At 45.1% G+C, this 25,179-nt stretch overlaps 1 protein-coding gene across 1 annotated transcript in view; it reads right to left on the bottom strand.

Annotated features, from left to right (window-relative positions):
• LOC123281305 (uncharacterized) overlaps window positions 1–25,099 on the bottom strand; it is a 52,793-nt gene extending 27,694 nt beyond the window's left edge. Inside the window, exons 1-3 of the mRNA XM_070493506.1 lie at window positions 24,967–25,099; window positions 21,903–22,293; window positions 14,852–15,326 (exon numbers count right to left, since the gene is read on the bottom strand). Coding sequence (XP_070349607.1) covers window positions 14,852–15,326; window positions 21,903–22,293; window positions 24,967–25,099 — 999 coding nt within the window. The remainder of the gene's footprint in view (window positions 1–14,851; window positions 15,327–21,902; window positions 22,294–24,966) is intronic.
• Window positions 25,100–25,179: the final 80 nt, after the last annotated feature.

Raw genomic sequence — 25,179 nt, 5'->3', positions numbered from 1 at the left:
TTACATGGGGACAGTGATGCTCTCACACCTGCACTTCTATTTTCATGAAAAACTATAATTATTTTCAAACTGTCAGTCTCTGTCCATTCCACCCTAGAGCTCCAACCTTGCCTGCTGTGGCAGACACTGACCTCGGTGTGTGAGAGGACAGTGAAAGGGCGCAACAGGAACACACCTATGCTGACACGGCCCTGTGTGCATGTGGGTTGTGCACATGGCTCTGTGTTTTCTTGTGGGTTGTGCACATGGCTCTGTGTGCATGTGGGGTGTGCAGATGGCACATTGTGCATGTGGGGTGTGCCCTGGGATATTGGGACAAAGGAGCCTGGACGAAGCTGTGATATGTAAGCTGGGATCTGTGGGATGAGTCAAGTGATCACCCTGGGAAAGACTGGAAGAGCCTTCAAATCAGAGGTCAGGTCATGTACCGAGGTCAGGAAAAGAGGGGAGGCTGGTTGCTGGTGACGCTGGTAGATGGCCACTTGAGGTCGGAGAGATGGACCCTCTAAGCAGGGGAACCCAGCACCTCCAAATGGAATAGAAAAGAAAAATCTCGAAAAATTAATATTCTCTTACTTAAACCTTGAAATCCTTTATTACACATTTTTAAGGTGTAGAATGTGCATCTTCATATAGCCACAAATGCATTCACAATGATGTTGCCTATATATTTGTTAATCATGCAGATGAAGAAATTTTCACTTATTGTATTATTTTTAATACTCCTGAATAGGCCACACAATTGTCAGCTGGAACCCAGTCCCTGTCCTTTCCTTGGCAGTGAATGCTGCTCTGGGAGGTCCCCATGCGCTGGGTGAGCCTGGGGAGCTCAGGGTTTGTGTCTCCTTCCCCACTGGCCTGGGGCCCCATGTGCGCACTGAGGCTGCTGTCCCACACGGAGCAGTAATAATCAGCCTCGTTCCAGGCTGGAGCCCAGAGATGCTCAGGGTGCCACACTGCCTCACCTGGAGCCAGAGAATCTCTTGGAGACCCCAGAGGCCCAGATGTTATTCCTGCTGGTCAGGAGTGTGGGGACACGGCCTTGGGGTTGCTGCTGCAGCCACGCTGCCCCCTCATGGCTGACATTTTTGCTCTTTCCAGTGCAGGTGAGTGTGGCCGTCTGTCCTGGGGACTTGGTCACTGAGGGCGGCTGAGTCAGCCCTGCCTGGGCCACAGACACTGTAGGGCACAGAGAGGAGTGTGAGGGCAGGATCCCAGCTCACTGTGAAGGAGGGTGGGGGCGTGGGGCAGAGCTGGGGGTGGATCTCCATCCCGAGGGTAAGTCACTCTCACCTGTGTGGGGAGTGAGGAGGTGAGGAGGAGAGGAGCCCAGGGCACGGGAGAGACCCAGACTCTGAGCCCTAGAGCTGTGCTGTGGAGACGGAGCTGCCCTAAGTCTCTCTGGATCTCCTGAAACTTTCATCGGGGGTGGAGTGGATACACTCAAATCAGCCCTTGCTCTCTGTCTGCCTCTGGCCTCCCTGCCCTGGTCCTCACAGGGAGATGGAGGTAGAGGAGGGATGAGCTGACCCAGGGGGTGGAGGCCCTGGCTCTTGATGACCCTGGGTCCTGGAGGTCAGCACAGCCCAGTGAGCACACTGATGGCTGAACCCCTGGAGCCCTGGGTGGCTTCCCAGCTGGGAGGGGCCATCTCAGGATTGTCCCACACTGTCCCACATGCCCTCAGACCCCACCCCACCCGGCCTCTCTGACACACCTGGGCCCTCCGGTTAGAGGAGGACTGTTGTCCCGATGCTCTTCATGAAGCTGCTCCTGGTGTCAGAGAGGGACCTGGGCAGCTGGGATTCTAGACACCAGGGGTGTAGGTTGAGGGATGTCCCCGTCACTACAAAGAGGCCACAGCAGCTTGCCTTTCAGCTGCATCAGCAGAGTATGCACAGAATTTTATTAGATCATCGATTATAAGTCCAAAAATGGAGAATGTTTTCTTTCAGTTTTTCATGAGAATTAGATCCCAACAATTTAATACACTTATTTTCCTAACACTGTCGTCACCAGGAGCTTGGGATCGTGTGAGATCCGTGTTGGCTCCAGCGCAGTCTCTAGGTCCTTCTTGTTTCTGACATGACTGGAGTCAGCCTCCCTCTGTCCCCATCACTGTCTCTCTGGAGAGACTGGGTGCCCTGGAAAAGGAGCTCCTGCCTGTGTGGACATGAGCAGGCAGAGGGTGCATCGATGGGAATGGCTCAGTCTACAGGGGATCAGAGGAACGGACATGCTCAGATCGACAGACCCATGTAGGGGGCTCAGACCCTCAGATGCTGGTGACAGAGGTGACGTCAATCACAGAGGAGTGAAGGTGTGATCAGGGGCCCCAGGGGGGTGGTTTATGTCTCACTTCCTCGTGGGCACACAGCACTGAGTACACTGAGGTCTCTGTCATATGTGTGACAGTAACAATCACCTCGTCCTCAGGCTGGAGCCCACAGATGGTCAAAGAGACCACGTTGCCTGACTTGGAGACAGAGAATCATCTGGAATCTCTCAGGGCCTGGTACTTCCAAGAGTCAGAGTTTTGGGGCAGCACCACTGACAGCTGGAACCAACACACACTATGGGATCCAATGTTGCTGTTCCCGGAGCAGGAGATGGTGACCTCCTGGTCCAGGGTCCCTGACACCGAGGATGGCTGGGTCAGCAAAGACCGTGCCCAGGACCCTGAAATGAGGGACACAGAGTCACAGAGGTGGAGAGTCAGGGCCCTTCCCACACCCCAGGCTGGACACCAAGGGGAAGGAAACGTCCCTGTATCCTTCTAGGGACCCGACCTGACCCCAGAGTCCAGTCACCTTTGAGTGAGTGAGGAGGGTGAGGAGAGGGGTCTGGACCATGACGGAGACACCCCAGAGCTCTCTCTCCCTCCCCCAGATGACACAGGGCTGCCCAATTATCTATCCCTCATCCCTTCCCTCACTCTGATGGGAGCAAGAGCCCTTCATCCAAATTGTTTCCCCTTCTCCTCCCCTCACCTCTCCCAGCCTGTCTGTGAACCAAGATTCAATCCGCTTTGCCTTGGAGTTTATCATTGGATGACATGGAGCTGGTAACTTATGATATGGGCTCTTCTGGGACCTTGGGAGGAAGGATCTGCTGGGGCCCAGGGGTCACTGAGCAGAGGGCACCAGCTAAGCAGCCAGGTGCTTGGGTCACAGCTCTATCTCATCACATGTGGTTCAGACACATGCCCACCGCGCCCCCTGCTGGCCATGGTGCGCTTTGCACCATGTCAGAATACACTGTCAGCATCCCACCTGCGGGAGGGCAGGGCCTCCGTAAGCATTGCCTTTTCCACAGTCCCCTCCTCATAAAGGGGTGGGGCCCTCACCCAGGCCTTCACTGGGCTGCAACCTCCTCCCCACGCTGACCCCTCAGTGTCATAGAGAGGCCTCCTCACATGGTGGGCTCTCTGATGCCCCTTCAGTTGTTACACAGTGGAGCGCAGGGCCCTGAGAACTGGACCCAGAGGGACAATTTGTGCTGCTTTCTCACAGCAGAAGGACAAAGGCCCTGAGACCAGCCACGTCTCACTGTTTGGGAAGGTGGAGGTGCTCCCCCTCTCTCTGACCCCACTTTCCACTGAGGCAGGTGCAGGCCCCTCGACCCTCCCCCTTCATGCCTCTCATGTACCCCCTGGTGGGGATGGGGGTCCATCAACAGGAACAAGGCAGGGAGGTATTGAGAAGAGGCTGTTCTTCATCCTCAGAAAGACAGAGGTCGGCTGCTCTGGGACCCACCTCTCAGCACAGCTGTCCAGGATGACACTGGGGCTGCAGCCCTGGGACCTAAGGGGATGGGGCTCCACGAAGAGGGCAGCGTCCCCAGGGTGAAACCGAGACCCTTGTAGGAGGGAGAGACTGAGGAGTGAAGGGGGCTTAAGGATTGAGACCACAGGAGACAAGGAAAGCAGACTTTGAGTGACTGAGCCATGGCTGAGTGACAGGAGAAGGGAGGTTTCACACCATCCTCTGGCCCACAGGGACCCTCACATCAGAAGATGAGAATGACCACACAGTAGAGCGGATGGAGCTGAGGTGATGGGCTACTTTGAGCAGGGGTCATGCTAGAGGTCCGGGGACCTGCACAGCTGCCTCTATTTATCCCCACCAGGCACCTTCTTAAGGAAACATTCAGAAAGGTGTATTTTGCCTACTCTTTTCCTTTTATTTCTTTCTCTCTCCCTTACACACACACACACACACACACACACACACACAAATATAGGTAGAAATGTGTCGTGAATCAGCCATGATGGGCATTCGTACTGAAGAATTTCGTACCATGAAAGAGACCAACTTTGCTTTAAACTTGGCTACTCTCTCACTTTTGTCCTGAAATTTTTACCTGTTCTGTGTATTTTGTGTATCATCACTTCTCTTCCTATGTATAGTTTTCGTGAAAAAATAATAAACGTGTGTGATTGAGCATCAATTTATTAACTAGAACACAGCTTTAATCTTACTCTTTTTTGTATCTAAAATACTCCATTTACAAAATAATTATGTAATTTTTTACCCAACCTGTTCACTCTAACAGAACTGTACTAGTGAAAATATTGTGATATTTCTTTACTAATTTCTCAGTGAATAATTTAGCCTTTCACAGTGACAATGAACACAAATTTCTCAGTGAATTCATAGAGATAGGAAGTCCACTAAATACATAGTCTCCGTTGCATAGAGAGAAAAAGTAGGTAATATATAGAGATGACTAGAGAAGAATTTACATAATTTGATAACTCAGATAAATATGGCTTTTCAAATGGAATTTCCAATGATTCTATTTCCAAATGTGTGGAGGTATAATTAACAAGTAAATATTGTATTATATTTAAGGTGTGAAATGTGGTGATTTAATACATATGTACACACACATTTTCAAATGATTACCACAATAAGTTAATTAACACATCCATCACCTTTTTGTATTTGGTGAGAATACTTAAGATCTACTCTCTTAACAAGTTTAAAGTGTTCAACAATGTATTATTAACTATAGTCACCATGCTATATATTAGAGCCTCAGAAATTATTCATCTTTTTTTTTTTTGAGGAAGATTATCCCTGAGCTAACATCTGCTGCCAATCCTCCTCTTTTTGCGGAGGAAGATTGGCCCTGAGCTAACATCCGTGCCCATCTTCCTCTACTTTATATGTAGAAGGCCTGCCATAGCACGGCTTGACAAGTGATGCATAGGTCCGTGCCTGGGATCCGAAACAGCAAACCCTGGGACACTGAAGCGGAGTGCACGAACTTAAATGCTGTGCCACTGGGCCAGCCCCAGCAATTATTCATATTAATACTGAAAATGTATACCATTTGCTACTTTTCATTTAAATAGGAACAAATTTTATGTTCTTTGTCCTAGAAATGTCAGGTGACATCTCAGAAATGGTAGAAATGGGTGGGTTGGTATTTCAAATAAAAAAAATGTACTGTATTTATTTCCATCACGTCAGCTTTTAGGCCTCTCACTCTGCAATTTTCACTCTCCACTATAGTTGGGGTGCAGGTCTTTTTCCTACATATAGCTCGTTTCCAGAAACAGAGAACAATTATTGTGACACTCTATTCAATTTTTCAAACAAACTATTTACTCTTCAATGATGCACTACAAGATATAAAAACACACTTATATAGAGAACACCAGGTGGGCGCCACAGTGTGGGGCATATGTTCACTCTGATAATCCTATGATGACCCATCTCAGTGGTTCTGTGCTGATGGACACCTTGTCCTCCATTTTGTCACTCTGTCAGTGGGGAGGTCAGATTTGATGGCAGGTGAACAGTTCTTAGCTTTATACCAAGAGTCCTCCAAGATGGGAAACCAGCACTGCTGCTCTAGAAGTATGTTCACAAGGATTCTGTGAATGTGGTGACAACAAATGGGCTGTCTAACTCTTCTCAGAATATTTGACACTACTTTTCATGTCCCCTTCTCCAATACATTATGCAGAGTTATAAATGCGTCTTATAATTTTCTTTTATTCCTCAGTTTATATTTTTGAAACTTCATTCAAATTGGTTGTGTTAAGTTGTGTATCCATTTAGAAAAATGTACACTTTCCTAATTCCAATCTTGAACACTCTCCTCCAGAGAATATAAACAGTGAGAACACACCCAGCCCAAAATCCCTGAATTCAACACACAGAGGAGCTGGAGCCAAGAATCAGGTGCTGTATTTCCTGGGGAAGAGTGACAGGCAGTGTTCCCACTGTAGGGGAGGATGACAATTCCTCTACCCTCTATGTCCTTCTGGTTAGTCTAAGAATTAAGTTGACATGAGACAGGATAACAGGAGAAAAATCAAAGTAAAATAACATGTACACATGAAATAAATGCAGGAAAACCGAGTAACTCACCAAAATGGCCAAAGCCAGCACCTTAAATACCATCTTCAATGAAATAAGATGTAGATAAAGAAAACACAAACCAATAAACAAAACAACACAAAAATATCCCTAATATTTACACAAAAGTCCAACCTCCCCCCAAAAAAACATACCAGCAAACCAAATTCAACTGTACCTTAAAAAATTTATACATTATGGACAAGTAAGATATTTGCTAGAATGCAAGGATGGTTTAACATATGAAAATCAATCAGTGTAATATAGTACATTAACAGTATGAAGGACAAAAAACACATGATCCTCTCAATTGATGTATAAGAAGCATTCAACAAGTTTCAACACTCTTTCATGATAAAAACAAGACCAAAAAATTCAACCAACTCAAAATAGAAGGGCCCTACCTCAAGATAATAAAGGTCATATATGGCAGAATCACAGCTAACATTGTACCAGATGATGAAAAGCTGAAAGTTTTTCCTCTAAGATCAGAAAGAACACAAGGATGCCCACTCTCACCACTTCTATTGACTATACCACTGGAAGTCCTGGCTAGAGCAATTAGGCAAGAAGAAGAAATAAAAGACATCCAAATCAGAAAGGAACAGTTAAAACTGTCTCTGCAGATGATAGGATATTATATATAGATAACTCTAAAGACTCCACCAAAACCTGTTAGAATAAACAAACAAATTTAGAACATTTTCAGAATACAAAAACAAAATACAAAAGTCAGTTGTGCTTGCACACACTAACAACACACTACCTGCAAAAGAAATTTGGAAAACAATCCCATTTACAATGACATCAAAATGAATAAAACTCTTAGAAATAAATTTAACCAAGGAACTGAAACATCTGCACAGTGACAACTAAAGAACATTGATGAAATAAATTGAAAAAGACACAAATCAACAGAAAGATATCCAATGTCCATTGGAAAAATTAGTATTGGTAAAACATCTATACTACCTAAGGTGTTATATAGACTCAGTGCAATTACTTTCAAAATCCAAATGCTATCTGATACAGAAAGAAAAATATTTGACCATAAACTTTACATGGAACCACGAAATACCTCAAACAGAAAAAAACAATGTTGAGAAAGAACAAAGCTGGAGGTCTCATAATTCCTGATTTCAAAACATATTGCAAAGCTACAATAGTCAATGAAGTATTACACTGGAAGAAAGACAGACATCTATACAAATGAAACAGAATAGAGAGCCCAGAAATAAAGTCACGCATAGATGGTCAACTGATCTTCAACAAGGTTGCCAAGAATACACAATGGAGAAACGATAGCTCTCCAAAAAAGGTTTGCAGAAAACTGAATATGCATATTCAAAAGAATAAAACTGAGGAGTCTGATCTAACACCATACACAGAAATGATTTCCAAGTGGATTAGAATTAAACATAATAGTGGAGACTGTAAAAGTGTTAGAAGAAAACAGAATAAAAGGATAATGACATTGGTGTTGGCAATGATTTCTTGGGCATGACATCAAATCACAGGACACAAAAACAAAAATTAGAAAAGGGAGGTCACAATTATCTGAAAATATACACAGCAAAGGAAACAGCAAGTGAAAAGACAACTTATAGAATGGGAAAAGAATATTTGTAAGCTATATATCTGATATGAGGTTATTATAAAAAATACATAAAAGAACACCTATGACATAACAGAAAAAGTCAAATAACCTGATTGAAAAATGGGTAAATGTTTGATGTAAAGTGATGCAGCCACTGTGGAAAATAGTACTGGGTTTCCTCAAAAACCAAAAGTACAACTACTATATGATGCCGCTCTCCCACTTCTGGGTACTTATCTAAAAAATTGAAATCAGGATCATAAAGAGAAAATTTCACTCCTGTGTTCATTGCAGCATTACGCACAATATTCATGAGGTAGAAACAACGTAAATGTCCTCTGACAAATGAAACAGTAAGGAAAAATTAACATATACATGCAATGGAATATAATTCAGTGAGGAACCAAAAAAACAAAAAGGAAATCCTGCCATATGCTACAACATGAATGAACCTCAAGGGGCATTATGCTAAGTGAAATAAGCCAGACACAGAAGGACAAATACTGTAATATGGCACAGTTCCAGTTATACGAGATTTCTAAAATAGTCAAACTCATCCAAATGCTGCAGGAGCAGCAACGGTACTCATGTCTTAGCCCTTGCCCTTTCTCCAGCAGTGGCAAATGGCACCTGAGACCCGAGGCTTCAGGAGCCACAGCAGAGCCCACGACCCAGCCCCCAGTGGTGGCACTCCTGACACACACTCTACCAGCAGCAGGGAATGTCTACAAGACCCTGGTCACCCAGCAGTGACAGTGACACCTGTGAACCTACTGATCCTGGCAGCAATGCTGCCATAAAACCTGGGAGCAGCAGCACAAGTGAAGCACAGGGCAGCCTCACCCAAGCCCATGGAGAGCCAGTGGGAAAATATGACACTCAGGAGACTCCAAATGCAGAGGAAGTGTTTGCAGGCTGGTCACCCTGATGGTGACACCTGAGAATGCAGGAACATCATAAACATCAAGGCACCAACAACCTTGGAATCACAAGCAGCACAGGGACGGTACTGACAATGCCTCTGCAGTGGCAGTGGATGGTGAAGTGTGCAGGCTCTCAAAAACATGCAGAAGCAGCCTAGAATCAAAGTACCCAAAGTCTTACCCAAATAAGAAAGGTGTTTACTGCCACAAATGCACTGGCAGAGGATCAACTCATCAAACACCATGGAGAACTACAGTAACAAGGCAGAATAAAAAGGAAATGAGAAGTCTCTAGAAATCAAACTGGAAGTCATGGAAGACTGCCATCTGACTGACAGGGAACTCAAATAGCTGTCATGAAGACACTCAGTGAGCTACAAGAAAACTCAGAAAATTCAATGAGCTCAGAAATAAAATTAATGAAGAGAAGGAGTACGTCATCAAAGAGACTGAAACTTTAAAGAAACAAACAGAAATTCAGGAGAAGAACACGATAAATGAGATGAAAAATAAAGTAGAAAGCACTGGAAATACAGCAGCCCATATCAAAGAGAGAAGTAGCAAACTCAAAGATAGAGACATAGAAATGATTCAGGTAGAAGAGGAGAGAGAACTAACATTTTTTAAAAAATAAAGAAATTCTATGAGGAATATATGAGTCTATTAGGAAAAGCAACATAAGGATAACAGGTATCCCAGAAGGAGAAGAGAGTGAGAAAGGAGCAGAGAGCTTAGTCAAAGAAACAATAGCTGAGAATTTCCCAACCCTGAGGAAAGAACTGGATATACCAGTACTTGAAAGAAATAGATCTCCTAAGTATCTCAATGCAAAAAGACCTCTCCAAGGCATGTAACATTAAAACTGTCAAAAGTCAATGATGAGAAAGAATATTGAGGGTGGCCAGAGAGATGAAAATAATTTACAAAGGGAACCCCCATGAAGCTATCAACAAATTCTTCAGCAGAAACTCTACAGGCTAGGAGAGAGTGGAATGATATATTCAAAATATTGAAAGACAAACACTATCAGCCAAAAATACTCTATCCAGCAAAGTTCTCCTTCAGATATAAAGGAGAAACAAAGGCTTTCACAAACAAATCTGAGAGAGTTTATCACCAGTAGACCTCCCTTACAAGAAAAGTTCAAAGGAGCATCGTACCTGAAACTAAAAGGAAAAGGTTGACAAGATTTCAGCTTGGTGATAAAGACACAGACAGAATCAGAAAATTGCAACTCTATATCATACTAAGTAAACAGTTATACCATAAAGGCTAAATGGGAAAAAAACAGAACAAAAATAACTATAACCACTTTAATATAACAAACTCACCACACATAAAGGATAATTTGTGACAATAAAAACATAGAACAGGATGAAGAAAAGGATAGTATCTTCATAGGCTAATGGAGATAAAGTGCTATCAGGAGAAAAAGGACCTCTCATCTAGGAGATCTTTTATACAAACCTTATGTTAACCACAAAACTGGAAAATCAGAGCAGAGTCATAAATCATAAATAAAAAGGAAAATGAGAAAAACATCACAAAAACCCAGCTGACTGAAACTGCAGACAGAATTACAAGGAAAAAGAAACAAGGAAACACAGAACGACCAGATAACAATAGATAAAATAGCAGTATTAAACCCTCGCATATCAATAATCACTCTAAATGGGAATAGATTGAATTCATCAATCAAAAGACACAGAGTGGCTGGATAGATTAAAAGACAAGACCCAATAATATGCTGCCTCCAAGAGAGCTAAGTCAGGTCTAAAGACACACAAAGGCTCAGAATGAATGGATGGAAGATAATACTCCAAGCAAATAGTAACTGAAGGACAGTAGGTGTCACCACACTTATATTAGATGAAATAGACTTCAAGCCAAAAAAGATAGCAAGAGACAAAGGTGAGCATTCTATAATGATAAAAGGGACATTCCACCCAGAAGACATGACATATTCATATGTATGCATCAAACACAGGAGCACCAAACGATATAAAGGAACTATTAACAGAAGTAAAGAGAGAAATTGACAGCAACAGAATAATAGTAGGGAAATTTAACACCCTACTTACAATAATGGGTAGATCATCCAGACAGAAAGTCAACAAGGAAACATTGGCATTAAAGCAAACACTAGACCAGATGGACTTTCTCTCTCTCTATATATAATATTCTACTGTAAAGTACCAGCATAGATATTCTAAACATTCTTCTCAAGTGCACATGGAACATTCTCAAAGATAGACCATATGTTGGAAAAGAAAATAAGCATCAATAAATTTAAGAAGATTGAAATCATATCAAGCATCTTTTCTGACTACAGTGGTGTGAAATTAGAAATCAACTAGGAGCAGAAAACTAGAAAACTCACAAATACATGGAGACTAAACTACATGCTACTGAACAACTATTGGATCAATGAAGAAATCAAAGGAGAAATCAAAAGAACACCTGGAGACAAATGAAATTGAAAATACAACATACAAAAACTTACAGGATGCAGTAAAAGCAGTATGGAGAAAAAACAGGAAAAATCTCAAATAAATAATCTAACTCTACCTAAAGAAGTAGGAGAAAAAAGACAAATAAGCCCAAAGTCAGCAGAAGGAAGGAAATAATAAAAATCAGATCAGACATAAATGAAATATAGACTAAAAAAAGAAAAGAAAGGATCCACGAAAATAAGAGCTGCTTCTTCAAAAAGAAAAACAAAATTGACAAACCCTTAGCAAGACTCACAAATAAAAAAAGAATGTTCAAATAAAATGAGAAATGAAAGAAGAGAAATTACAACAGATACTACAGAAATAGAAAAGATTATTTGAAAATACTAAGAAAAGCCATATGCCAATATATTGAATAACCCAGAAGAATAAGATAAATTCTTAGAATCATATAACCTCCTGCAGCTGAATCAAGAAGAAATAAAGAGCCTGAATAGATCAGTCACTAGTAAGAAAGCTAAAACAGTAATACACACCTCCCAGAAAACAAAAGTCCAGGACCAAATGGCTTCTCTGGTGAATTCTACCAAACTTTCAAAGACTTAATATTTATCCTTATGAAATTCTTCCAAAAAGTTGAAGAGGATGGGACACTCCCTAACTCAGTTTATGAGGCCAACATTACCCTAAAACTAAAGCCAGATAAGGACAATGCGAAAAAGGAAAGTTACAGACTGATATTGCTGATGAACACAGATGCAAAAATCCCTAACAAAATATTAGCAAATCAAATACAACAATACATTAAAAGAATCGTACACCATGATGAATTGGGATTTATTCCAGGGATGCAGGGATGGTTCAACATCATCCACAAAACAATCAATGTGAGACACCACATTAACAAAATGAAGAATAAAAAACTCATGAACATCTCAATAGATGCAGAGAAAGTACTTGTCAAGATCCAATATCCAATTATGATAATGACTCTCAATAAAGTAGGAATAGAAGGAAAGTACCTGAATGTAAAAAAGGCCATATACCACAAACCCTCAGCCAACATCACACTCAATGGTGAAAAAGTGAAAGCTATTCCTCTAAAGACAGGAACGAGACAAGGATGTACACTCTCACCATTATATTCCACATAGTATTAGAAGTCCTAGCCAGAGAATTTAGGCAATAAAAAGAAATAAAAAGGATCTGAATTGGAAAGGAAGAAGTTAAACTGTCACTAGTTTTGGATGGCATGATTTTCTATGTAGAAAACCCTAAAGAATTAACCAAAAACTACTAGAAATAATTAATGAATACAGTAAAGTTTCAGGGTACAAAATCAACATATGAAAATCAGTTGTATTTCTATACACTAACAAGGAACTAGCAGAGAGAGAAATCAAAAATAAAAATCCATTTACAGTCTCAAAAAAGTGAATAAAATACCTACGAATAAATTTAACCAAGGAGGTCAAAGACCCATACACTGAAAAATATGACATTATTGGAAGAAATTGAAGAAGACATAAAGAAATGGAAAGCTATTCCACGTACATGGACTGGAAGAATAAACAGAGTTCAAATGTCTTTATTACATAAAGCAATCTGCAGAATCAATGCACTGTGAATGAGAATCTCAACAACATTTTTCATGGAAATACAATGATGAATCCTAAAATTTATATGGAACAACACAAAACTCTGAATAGCCAAAGGAATCCTGAGAGAAAAGAACAAAGCTGGAGGTATCACACTTCCTGAATTCAAAATAGACTACAAAGCTACAGTAATCAAAACAGCATGGTAGTGGCAGAAAAACACACACTCAGATCAATGGAACAGAATTGAGAGCCCAGAAATAAACCACGCATCCATGGGCAGCTAATTTCCGACAAAGGAACCAAGAACGTACAAGAGAGAAAGGAAAGTCTTCAAAAAATGGTGTTGTGAAAATTGGACAGTCACATGGAAAAGAATGAAAGTAGACCATTATCTTACACCATACACCTAAATTAACTCAAAATGGATTAAAGACTTGAATGTAAGATCTGAAATCATAAAAGTCCTACAAGAAAACACAAGCAATATACTCTTAAATGTCAGCTTTAGTATCTTTTTGAATATCATGCACCCTTAGGCAAGAGTAACAAAAGGAAAAATAAACACATGGGACTACATCAAACTAAAAAGCTTCTGCATAGCAAAGGAAACCATCAACAAAATGCAAAGACAAACTAAGTTAGGAGAAGATGTTTGCATTAATATTTGGATTAGTATCCAAAATACATAAAGAATTCATACAACTCAACATCAACAGTAAAACCAAATTAAATATTGGGCAGAGGATCTGAACAGACATTTTTCCAAAGAAGATATACAGATGAACAACAGGCACTTGAAAAGATTAGGGAAATGCAAATCAAAGCTACAGTGAGATACCCCCTCACACCCAAGCAGAATGGCTATTCAAACAGACAAGAAATAGCAAGTGTGTTTTAGGACGTGGAGAAAGGAGAACCTCATATACTGCTGGTGGGATGTTAACTGTTGTAGCCACTTTGGAAAACAGGATGGAGATTCCTCAAAAACTGATACTTGAACTACCATATGAAAGAAAGAAAGATGGAATCTTTTCTCCCCCAATCCTAACTCCCTATGGCTTTTCACCCCAGATAGCCAATTTCTTTGCAAACTTATTAAGACTTAAAAGAAATTACACTGTTTAAATCTCCACGATAAACTTCCTGGGAGGCATAATGGATCTAGAAAGGAGATCCTCTCTGCTCCAAATGATCGCAGGAAAGCGGGAAGGAGCATTTTGAGGACAAGCTGGCACAAAAAGCACGGCTCTCCACTCCTAATCATCTGTTTTCATTATGGTAAAATATGTATAACCCAAAATTGACCGTTCCGACCGTCTTTACGTGTGCACGCAGCGGCATTAAGTCCATCCGCAATGCTGTGCAGCCATGACCACTACCCTTTTCCAGAACACTCCCCATCTCATACAAACCCTGTTCCCATTGAACATGAACGCCCAGCCCCCTCTCTCAGGCCCTGGGACCCGCGGGTCCGCTCTCTGACCGTTGATCCGCCTGCTCCAGCTTCTCACGTCAGTGACATCCGCCCTTCAGTTCCACCCTCTCAACCACCACATCTAAAGTTTGTAGTTTTCTCTCAAAACAGCCCCAAATGACACCGACAGGAAATGCAACTGCAAAACAGTGATTTTCCGTGATCGCTATCACATCAATCGATGATAAAGCCGTTGACAAACTACTTTCTGCAGTTTTTGAAATTTCAATATTACCCAAAAGACCTAAATGACGAGGCTGTTTAGAGTTGAAATCCTGCACAATTCGCCCTATTTTACCCTCGTACTTCCCAAAGCCTCAAGTTAAATGAGCCAAACCCACTGACTCCGCGCTCAGGAGCCACTCGGACGCCCTGAGCCCCGCCCTGTGCCCCCTCGGCCGGGCCTGGAGCCCTCGGTCCCTGAGGACAAACCTGCACATCCTCCTCAGGGGGCACGCGGGGCGGCGACACCTTCCAGTCAGTCAGCGCGTTCAGGACGAGGAGCGCGAGCGGAGTCTGGTCCCTGCTCAGCGCCCGCGACTGTCGCCTGCCACACACGACCGGGGTCGGCGCCCTCACCAGGGTCCAGGCTCTGAGGGGCCGCTGCCGCCAACGTCCCCGCTGCCAAGTCCGCTGACGCCCAACTGCCGCCGCCGCCGGCTCTGAGGGCCCTGGGGGAGGGGCTGGCCGCTGCGGCCCCGCCTCCAAGCGCCGACCACGCCCCCTGACACGCCCACCGCGGACTTCCGGCTGGCGGGGGAATCCGCTTCTCTCCTCAGGGCCAGTTCCTTTCGCGCCCTCTCTGGTCGCGGTGAGTAATGCAGGAGGGCTGTGCGGGGCTGCGTGATGGACATCCAAAATGCCGCCAACCACGCCTACCGTGTGCTCTTGATCTGCGTCTATCCTTCTACCAAAACCATTCAGCTCTAAACGCTGTAACTTTGACTTTTACAAGCTTGTGGCCTTATTTCTCCCACTTTATTCTCTTATTTAAGTGTTTTAGCTATGCGTGCTCCTTAGCTTTTCCATACACATTTTCGCATAATTTTTTCTGTATCTACAAAATGTCTTGTTGAGATTTTGATGGGAATTATATTAAATACATGTATCAATTTAAAAGAAAATTGACTTCTTTACAATACTAAATTTTCCGACTCACGAATGTACTGCGTCTCTCCATTTATTTAGATCGACTTTTTTTGATTAATTTCATCTGCATTTGAAAGTTCTCAGAATCCAAGATCTGTACAAGACTTCTACAAATTTTTTGTGTATTTCTTAGAATTACACTTAAGTTTTTCATCTCTGAAGAATAGTAACTGATTATATACTTTAAATTTCTGCCAATGCGTCATTGCTAGTATACTGAAATCCAAATGATTTTTGTATACTAATTTTGTGACCTCCAAATTTGGTGAAGCCACTTATTACTTATAGAAATTTTCATTTGTAGATTCCATGGAAATTTCTATGGAAGCAGTCATGTCCTTTGCAAAAAAGGCATGGTTGCATTTCTTCTTTTTCTATATGCATGTCTTTTCTTTCCTTGTCTCATTGCACTCACTGGAACTTCCAGTATGATATTAAATAAGAGTAGTGAGGATGGGCCTCCTTGCCTTGTTCTCAGTGATAGCAGGAAAATGTTAAATATTTCCTCCTTAGGGATAGTGATAGCTGTAGGTTTCTGTGGATCAATTTTATCAGGGTGAGGCTGTTCTTTATGCCTAACATACTGAGATTTTTTTAATCATGTGTTAAATTTTGTCAAATTGTTTTATACATTGATTGATATGATCATGTGAGTTTTCTTCTTTAATCTTTTCATACAGTTAATTACGTTGATTGATTTTTCATATTGAGCTAGGCTTGCATCCCTGCAGTAATCCACAGTTGGACATGCTATATATATTTTATATACCGCAAAATATAATTTGATAATATATTAAGGAATTTTATGTCTATAATTGTGAGGGATATTGGTCTATATATTTTTGTGCATTTTAAATTAATACGTCTTCTATGTTGTTGGATTTAGTGTCTATGAATGTTGCTTGGATCTTATCAGTTCATCACGTTGAGTTCTCTTATATTCTTGCTGACTTTCTGTTGAGGTTTTTATCAGATGTTAAGAAGGCTTTATTGAAGTCATAAGGTGTATTTGTGGATCTACTTCTCTTTTCACTGATATCAGTTTTGCTTCACATATTTTGCATCTCCTTGCTGAGACTTTCAATTATTCCATTTATTTCAAGTTTATTCATATGTGTGTTAATTTATTTTGCTAATAGTTGCTTTTAATCATTGTCAGATAGGTAATTCTAACATTTTTGTCATGTCTGTGTTGGCATCTATTGTTTGTCTTTCTTCACTGTGTGATGTTTTCCTGATTCTTAGTGTGAAGAATTATTTTCGATTGAAAGCTGAACATTTTGGGTATTGTATTATGAGACTTTGGGTAGTACTTAAACTTTTTGTCTTAGCTGGCTTTCTGTTACATCACTCCAGCAGGGGAGAAGAGGTGAGCAACACCTCATTCCTTCCAGGTGTGGGGAAATGTTCAGACTCCCCATTGCAGGTGGAGATCTTTTCCCTGCTGGGAGGGGGTAGGAGTGCAGACTTCCCACCAAGCCTCCACAGATACTCCCTGGATGGGAGAGGTAGGAGTGTCTCCTTATTGATGCAAATATGCCTACACTGACTCCAGGAGAGCAGGGCAGCTCATTACCACATGGCAGTGATAAAGGTCCCCACTCTGCTCTTGGCCTGCTCTGTGTCTACCTCTGTGGGTATGTGGAGGAGCACCCACCCCTTCACTGCTGGGTGGAGAGTGGAAATCCAGCACCCACAAGCTCTCTACTGATGCCACAGGGAGAGGGCTGCATTACCACCTGACATTCCTCCCACTGAAAGCTGGGGTCTAGGTACCTCCCTCTACCCAGAGCTGACTCTAGTGCTCCTTGTCACTGCCCAATAGCTTGGAAATGACATTGTGTCATGCTTAAAGTTTTGTTTGAAATGACCATGAGACTCTGTCTGGTCACTCAGGTCACTCCCCTGTGGAACCCTCATCTGAATGCCCTAGGACTGCCCTGTTGTGAGGAAGCCCAGGTCACTTGGGGAGGTCTCACGTAGGTCCTCTAGCCAAATCCGGCATCAACTACACACATGGGAGTGAAGTCACCTCCCCTGGATTCCAACCCCTAGTTTTCCAGTCAGGCCCAGCCAGGGGGTCTTCTCTGCTGAGGCCCCAACATGATAGAGTAGAAAGAAGCTGTCCCCACTACATCTTGTCTGAATTCCTATCTTGTGTCCATGAGCAAAATTAAGTGGTGTTTTTATGCCAATATTTTTGGGAAATTTAAAAATTTTTTCCTTGTTGATTTGTTTCGTACAGTAATAGCAATAAGAATAATGCTCTCATAGAAAACTCAAAATGTACAAAAGTGTGTGTATTAAAATCTGAGTTTCCTCCTTCCTTCCTGACAGCTTTCCAGTTTCTGCCACTGGAAGAAACATGGTTAAATTTCCAATTTACTTCTGGATTTATTAATTGAACAATCATTAGCACCGACTCTGTAACAGGCATTTTTCTAAGGGCTTCACAACACTGCCACCATGGTCATCCCCACAGGAGGTGACCTAGTGTGGACTGGGCCCTGACAGGGCGGAGGAGGGGAGGACCAGAGAAGGGATTGGAGGGTACACATTTATTCCTCTCTGACCTCACCTGATTGTAGTTACCTGGAAATCAGCCTGTCTCCTTGGTGGATGGGCTGCCATTTAGGGGACTTCTTCAGGGGTCAGCAGACAGCTCTAGGTCTGAGACATTTCTGTCCCTGTCCCTTTGGAGCCTCATGTTCTCACTCCCAGTGAGTCTGGCTGTGGCCACCTCACAGCGATGCTGTCGTAGAGGAGCTTGCACAGGTGGAGTGCTGGGCTGCGGGCCTGGCACCAGTCACTGTGAGATGCTGCGTCTGATGCTGCGCTCGGTTAGTGCTGTACCTGGAACCCCCACCCCCAGCATGGCCAGGGTTTGCAGACATCCCATCACAGGCTCCTTAGTTTCCAAAGTGACGTCACAGCTGCCCCAAATCTCTTACAGGACTCCAGCCCCAGAGCAAAGGTGGGGGCCCTTCACCCACATCTGCATCCTCTGATCTTTCTGTGCCTTTCCTGAGTCAGGGTGGGGGAAATCCCTCTTCTACCCTTCTTGTGTTCTTATGGCCGGACTAACAGTAAAATTGACACAAGACCAGACTAACAAGAGAAATCCCAGTTTAATATGTACATATTGGAGATCACAGAGAAATGATGCTCAGAGAGTGAACAAAGCAGGCAGTAGGTATATATTTTATACAGTGAAGCAATACATTTGTGAGGAATGACAGGACAAAGAAACTTAGATTTGGGCCTGTAATTGTGAGGTGTTTCAGCAGAGTTCAGCCTTTGGGGGGGCATCAGCAGGTCTATGTTGCTTCTCAGCCCGAATCCACAGCTCTGGAGCTCAGGACGCGGGGAGCGCACCCTCTACCTGGGGATGTGTGCCCTGGTTTCAGGGGAAACAGAACAGGAGGGCCAGGATGCCCTTTGTGCTTCTCAGGTAACTTTCATTCAAAGGAATGAATATGCTTGTGGGGTGTTCAGGGGCAGCCTGTTCTGGGCCCTGAGACCTGGATTCTGTTTACAGAACAATCTGAGATGAGCACTGAAAGAGGATGCAGCCTGAACCCTGAGTCCCCACAAAGACCCTGAGAGCTCAGAGTCTCAAGGAAGCACAGGGCAGAGATGCAAGGTTCCCCAAAGCGTAGGACCGCCACGGTGCACCACCCCAGGGCCAGGCCAGCACACCGTGTGCTGCGGGGACACTCTGTCACTTTCTGAGGCAGTTAGAACAGAAGCGGAGTGATCTACGATTTAATGAAAGGTTCTGGATTCTTTCCCCTGGAACTATGAACTTGGGTCCCAGTGATGAGCCTTGGAGACACAGTCAGGGATCCTGAAATCATATGTCATCTTCTGTAAAGAGCCCTCTGGGCCTTGATTCTCCTATGATGGGATACAGGTCACAGGGTCCTTCACTTGGGGGAGGTGATGCTCAGAAAAAATCACTCAGGTGCACATTGCAGGTGTCGGCACAGGCCCAGCTGCAGAAGCACCAGCCCCAGGCCTGCTGTGCCCACGCTCTGCCACAAGGAGATATAGCTGCAAATTCTTTAGGTTTTCTTTAATTTCTTGCAGGAACGTTTCCTAGTTTCCAGTGTACAACACTTTCTATTTGTTCTCATATTTTCCCTCATTAATATGTATTTTTATGCTGTCATAAATGGTACTGATTTTTATTTTCAATGTTGAGTGGCTGATTGCTAGTATGTAGAACACAGTTCCATTCTGCGTGCTGTACTGTTTCCAGAAGCCCAGACTGAAACACTCAGACCAGAAGCACCTCTGAGTGTCTCCTAGATGCTGAGCTTGGTGTGACCAGATTCGCCCTACCCTCGTCTCCTCCACTGTCTCCACTGAGAGACTGTGTCTCTGATCAAGGGCTTTCTGCCTGTGAAACACGAACCAGGTGAGACACTAGCGGATCCACTCATCTGAGGAAGTCAGGTGCTGGCTGAGGAAGTGGCAACAGCAGTCACCCCCTGAGCTAGACGTGGGGGAGCCAGTGCATGGTGGCTGCTCCAGGCCAGGAGGGTGGAGGGAGCTTTGTGTCTCACTCTCCATGGGGCTGTGACCTGAGTCAGTATTGGAGTAGCTGAGGCATGTGTCACAGTAATGTCACCCTCTTCAGGCTGCAGCCCAGAGAAATAAAATATCTGAGTCAGTGGAGGCAACTTTGGATCCAGAGAGGTGGCTGGGGAGCCTGGAACCCTGATTCTTACCTGAGTCTGACTTGAAACTCAGGAGATACTGGGGAGGGCTCCCTCCTTCTGCTGCTATGAGCTCATCCAGAAGCCCCCACCACTGAGAACACTGCTCAGGATGCAGATGAGTCTGGCTGATGTTCCCAGAGGTGCAGAGAGGGAGGACACTGAGTCAGCAAAGGCGGGGAGATGGGACCTGGAGACAGACAGACAGGAGTGATGGGGAGGGAACAGGGAGAAGATGCTGGGGTTCTGAGTCCAAGGGGCTGACATCTAGTCAGAGCTGGCTGGGTCGCTGAGGTCTGTCCCTGTTTGTGCAGTGAGAGAGGAGCAGAGGAGGAGAGAGGTCGAGGCCATGGGGACACAGCCATCCTGAGTGCCAAGCTGGGGCTGGATGGCCCAGACCTCTTCTATCTTCTCCAGAGGCCTGAAAGATGAGAAGCTGCTCACATAGACTTTCCCTTACTGGAGAATCTGCTCCATCCTGAGCATTAACTGAAGTCTGAGCTGGGCTCTGTAGACAGACTAGAGTCTGAGGGTGAGACCCAGAGTTTGCTGTGGAAGGGACCAGGCAGGAAGCAGCTGCTGGAACCCTACACAGCCCTGTGAGCAGGAGACTCTGCCCAGCCCAGACAGGACACAGCTGCAGGGTCCCCATCAGCACAGGAGGCTCCAACGCCCCAGCCCTGGGGAGTTTGTGGGATTACACAGCAGGGGGCACCCACTGTGCAGAGCCTGGGGAGATCAACAGTGCCCCCTTCTGTTCCCTAGTCAAACTTCAGTCTCTCAGCGGAAGTGATGTTGGGGGAGACTCGCCTGAAACCTGGTCACTGTCACCACAAACATTCCTGGGGCTTGCTGTGAGCGAAGTAATGGATATTATCTGATTGTCCAATTTATCAGAGAGCAAACACCTTCCCAAGTCAATAAATGATTTTAAAATCTACCACAGTCAATATTGAAGTTTAGAGAAGACTTTAAATTACACTATTAAAAAGGTAACACTTTTTCATGGTTAAGTAAGTGATACTCAAAATCACAAGGACTGAAATGCTTGAGAAATAGATATCAGGGAGCATGAACTATCTCTGGCAGCATTAAAAAATGAACTTTCCCAAGTGCATTTTGCCTTCATGATCTTCATTGTGCAATGATGATGAGCATCTGGCCTGTGAAACAGAACAGCAAATGTGCTGTGGATTCAGCTTATGTATATGAAGAAATGTTGAACATTAATTTGGTCTCTAACATCAAACTAATGCATGAGAGTAGGCCTGTTAACGCTCTGTGAGTCAGAAGAGTCTCACAGTCATGGTTGGGTCTCCGAGTCTCACTGTCGGTTGATGTATTTTGGAGCTGAACCTCCCTCCATCATCACAGGCAGAAAGGGAGAGAGGAAGGAAAGTCTTGGAGGAGTCACCCTAGAGGGATGGACACAGCCTGGGAGAACCTGGAAGGGGCACATGGAGATGAACCTCTGGATAGGAGGATAGGGGCATGGGCCTCCCTCCCAATGATGGTGTTACCGTCTCCACCTTCTCACTTGCTCTCCTGCCTCCGAGGGCTGAGCCGTTCTGAGCATAGGAGGAGGTTTTGGTTGCACTTCCCCATGGGTTTACATCACTGTGGAAACACCACGATCCACATACAGATCACAGTAATAGTTGGCATGTTTTGGTCTCGGTTCCCCATGGGTCCGGAGCACTGTGTTATTGCTGATGCTATCGTCCCATGCTGAACAGTAATAATCAGCCTCATCCTCAGGCTGGAGCCCAGAGATGGTCAGATAGGCCGTGTTGCCGGACTTGGAGCCAGAGAACCGAGCTGGGATCCCTGAGGGACGAGAACTTCTGAGCGTCACAGTTTTGGGGGCACCGTGAGAAATTTGGTACCAGCCCACATCAAATATTCCAACGTTGTTGCTATTTCCAGCACAGGAGAGGGTGACTTTCTGTCCCACAGACCCAGACACTGAGGCTTCCTGTGTCAGCCCAGACTGCGCCCAGGACCCTGGAACAGAGGAGGTAGAGACACGGAGAGTTGAGACTGGGGTTATTGCCCGCAGCATGTGCACAAAATTATGGTTAAAGAGCAGCCAAATTGTCCCCCATAATCACTTCTCCTGCTTTCCAAAGCCAGTCACCTGAGCAGTGAGTGAGGAGGGCGAGGAGGAGAGGGGTCCAGGCCACGGTGGAGACACCCAGGCTCTGCTTCGGAGCCTCAGGAGTGAGGGAACTGCAGAGTCCTCTTATCTCTTCCCTCAGGAGAGCAGAGAGGGCCCCTTCATGCAAACCACCCCCTTCCCCTGGAGTGCCTGGGCCCACATTTGGTGGAAGCTGAGTATGGGTGGGGCTGGGGAGCCTCTCCTAGGGCCCTGGGAGCTCCCAGCTGCTGGACCCCAGTGAGCACAGAGCAGATGCACAAGGCAGGGCTCCAGGCTCTGGGTTCCCAGCTGAGATCACCCCACAGACCCTCCGGACAGGCCCACAGCACCCCCTGCTGTCTCAGAGCCCAGATTCACCTGTGACTGGGATGGATACCCCAGGGCTGAGCAAGGAGAGAGAGAGACTCTGGACTCAGCCCTGCCTCGCACCCCACCCATCCTCACACAGGGGCCGGGGCTTCTCGTCCCCAGGGGGCTCCTTGCTGTGCTGCAGGTGTCACCGCATCTTTTCCTTACTTCAAAAATATGGCCTCTTCAGTATAAAGTCACCCTTCTGCCCCTTCCACCGTTAGTTAATTATGTGTTGGGGCCATGGGTGACTGACCCCTCAGAGAGACCATGTCCTGCAGCCAGTGAGCAGAGGGCAGAGGGCAGAGGGCTTTAACCCTCCTCCACACCCTCTCTGTGGGGGGCCTGAGGTGACCAGTTCCTCTCTCCCTCATCACAGGTCACTTCCAGCCATGGCAGGCCAGTCTCCATAACCTTCTTTACTTGTCCCCACCTTTACCCTCAGTGGGGCAGGGGTCCATTAATAACTACACTCAAGGAATTCTTCCAGAAGAACCTTTATTATTTAGGAGAGAGACCTGCTTCTCCTGTTGCTCGTCCACCCTGGGGAAGATGATCAGGGACATCAGTCCCCCCAGGAAGCAGCCAGGAACCCACAGCCCTGAGGGTGGACAGCAGGGTGAATGGGTCTCCCACACACGATGCGGGCTGTGCATTAGGACAGGGCTGGACCTCCGGGGAAGTGCAGAAGGGCTGAACCTGCAAGCAAACGGGTGAGGAAGGTGGCACAGATGTCCCCAGATTTCTTGTCTAAATCCTCTACTCTCAGCCCATGCATCATTTATTCCTACTCTACAGATCCTTCTGTGGCACTGCCATGTGTTAGATATTACCCTACATGCTTTATGAACATTAACAAAGTTATTTCTCCCAGTGAGCAGATCCACAAGTGTAGCTACAATGGCTTTAATAAACTTCAGTCGATTACATACATATATTTCTAGCCAAGCGCTTGCTTCTTGACCTCAGTCCTCTACACTCTATTCCTGCAAGGACTTACTGTGTCCGACTGACTGAGTCACAGAAAACATCTGCTCAACTTCTCCACCGCTGAGTCAGACTAAAAGCCAAAGGATGCCCGTGGCCTTAACAGTGTTGTTTCACTACTGTGGCACTCAAACCCGGGAGAGTGCTGAGACTTAGTAGTAGCCAGTCCAAAAGTAATTTTGAATGAAAACGTAAATGAGTCAACAAAAAAGACAAAAATGCCTCTCCCCTCCCCCACACAGGGTGAAGCATGGATAGAGACACTATGCCGGACCTCTTTTATCTGTGCTCTAATCGACTGTCCACATCCCCAGCTGTGTACATGAGTCATCCTAGAGACATCCACGCACCTCTCTCATGCATCCCAGCAACCCCCCAGCCTGCGGATCCTTCAACACAAAGACCCCCAGGGTCAGGCCCCTAGCCGAGTGGTTAAGTTTGTGCCCTCCACTTCAGCAGCACAGGGTTTCACGGGTTCAGATCCTGGGTGTGTAAATGGCTCCGCTCATCAGGCAATGCTGAGGCAGCGTCCTACATAGCACAACCAGAGGCACTCACAACTAGAATGTACAACTATGGACTGGGGGCACTTTGGTGAGAAGGAGAAAAAAAAAGTCAATATTGGCAACAGATGTTAGCTCAGGCGCCAATCTTTAAAAAAAACAGCTCTAAATTCTGATGAATCTTCTTTGCCGGTGGAGGCAGCCTCTCCAACCCCTGTGGAAACAGCCTCGTGAGGAGTCCCCTGTGATCAGCTTGGGAAGCAGGAGAAGCCTTGGGCCAGATTTCCAGAGCACTCTGTGATACGCAGGTCCCACCCAAAGGTGCACAGCAGCATCCCTGTGCCCCTTTCTGGGGCATCCACGAAGGTCAGTGATGAGGGTAAATCTTTCCAGTGAGCAGGACTTCCAGCAGCACTCCTGGCTGCTCACTTTGCTTGGAATAGGAAATGTGATCCGTGAGTGGGATCACGCACTGACACATGGGCTGTGGACAACTGCTTGGCCTGATGGTCAGGTCCCTGGAAGCAATACCGTTGGAAAACTGCTGACCAAGAAAATGCAGACAGGTCTCTCTGAATGGGCAAAAAATGCACAGAGATTTGTATCACATGTGAATGCTCCCCAAAGGGTGACCTTGGCACAGGAGGATTTTAATCAAATGGATGGCCTGTTTGTGGATACCAATCAGCCTCTTCCCCAGCAGCCCTGGCATCACCCAATGAGCTACGAGCAAAGGGGTCCTGGTGGCAGGGATGGACGCGGTGGCAGGGAAGGACGTGGTGGCAGGGATGAACGCGGTGCCAGGGATGGACATTTTGCATGGGCTCAGCATCATGGACTTCCACTCACAGAGACTGATTTGGCTCCGGCCACTGCTGGGCACCCACTCTGCTG

Source organism: Equus asinus, chromosome 21, assembly GCF_041296235.1.
Source record: "Equus asinus isolate D_3611 breed Donkey chromosome 21, EquAss-T2T_v2, whole genome shotgun sequence".
In the NCBI taxonomy this organism is placed as follows: domain Eukaryota; kingdom Metazoa; phylum Chordata; class Mammalia; order Perissodactyla; family Equidae; genus Equus; species Equus asinus.
This window is presented reverse-complemented; position numbering and strand designations above follow the sequence as displayed.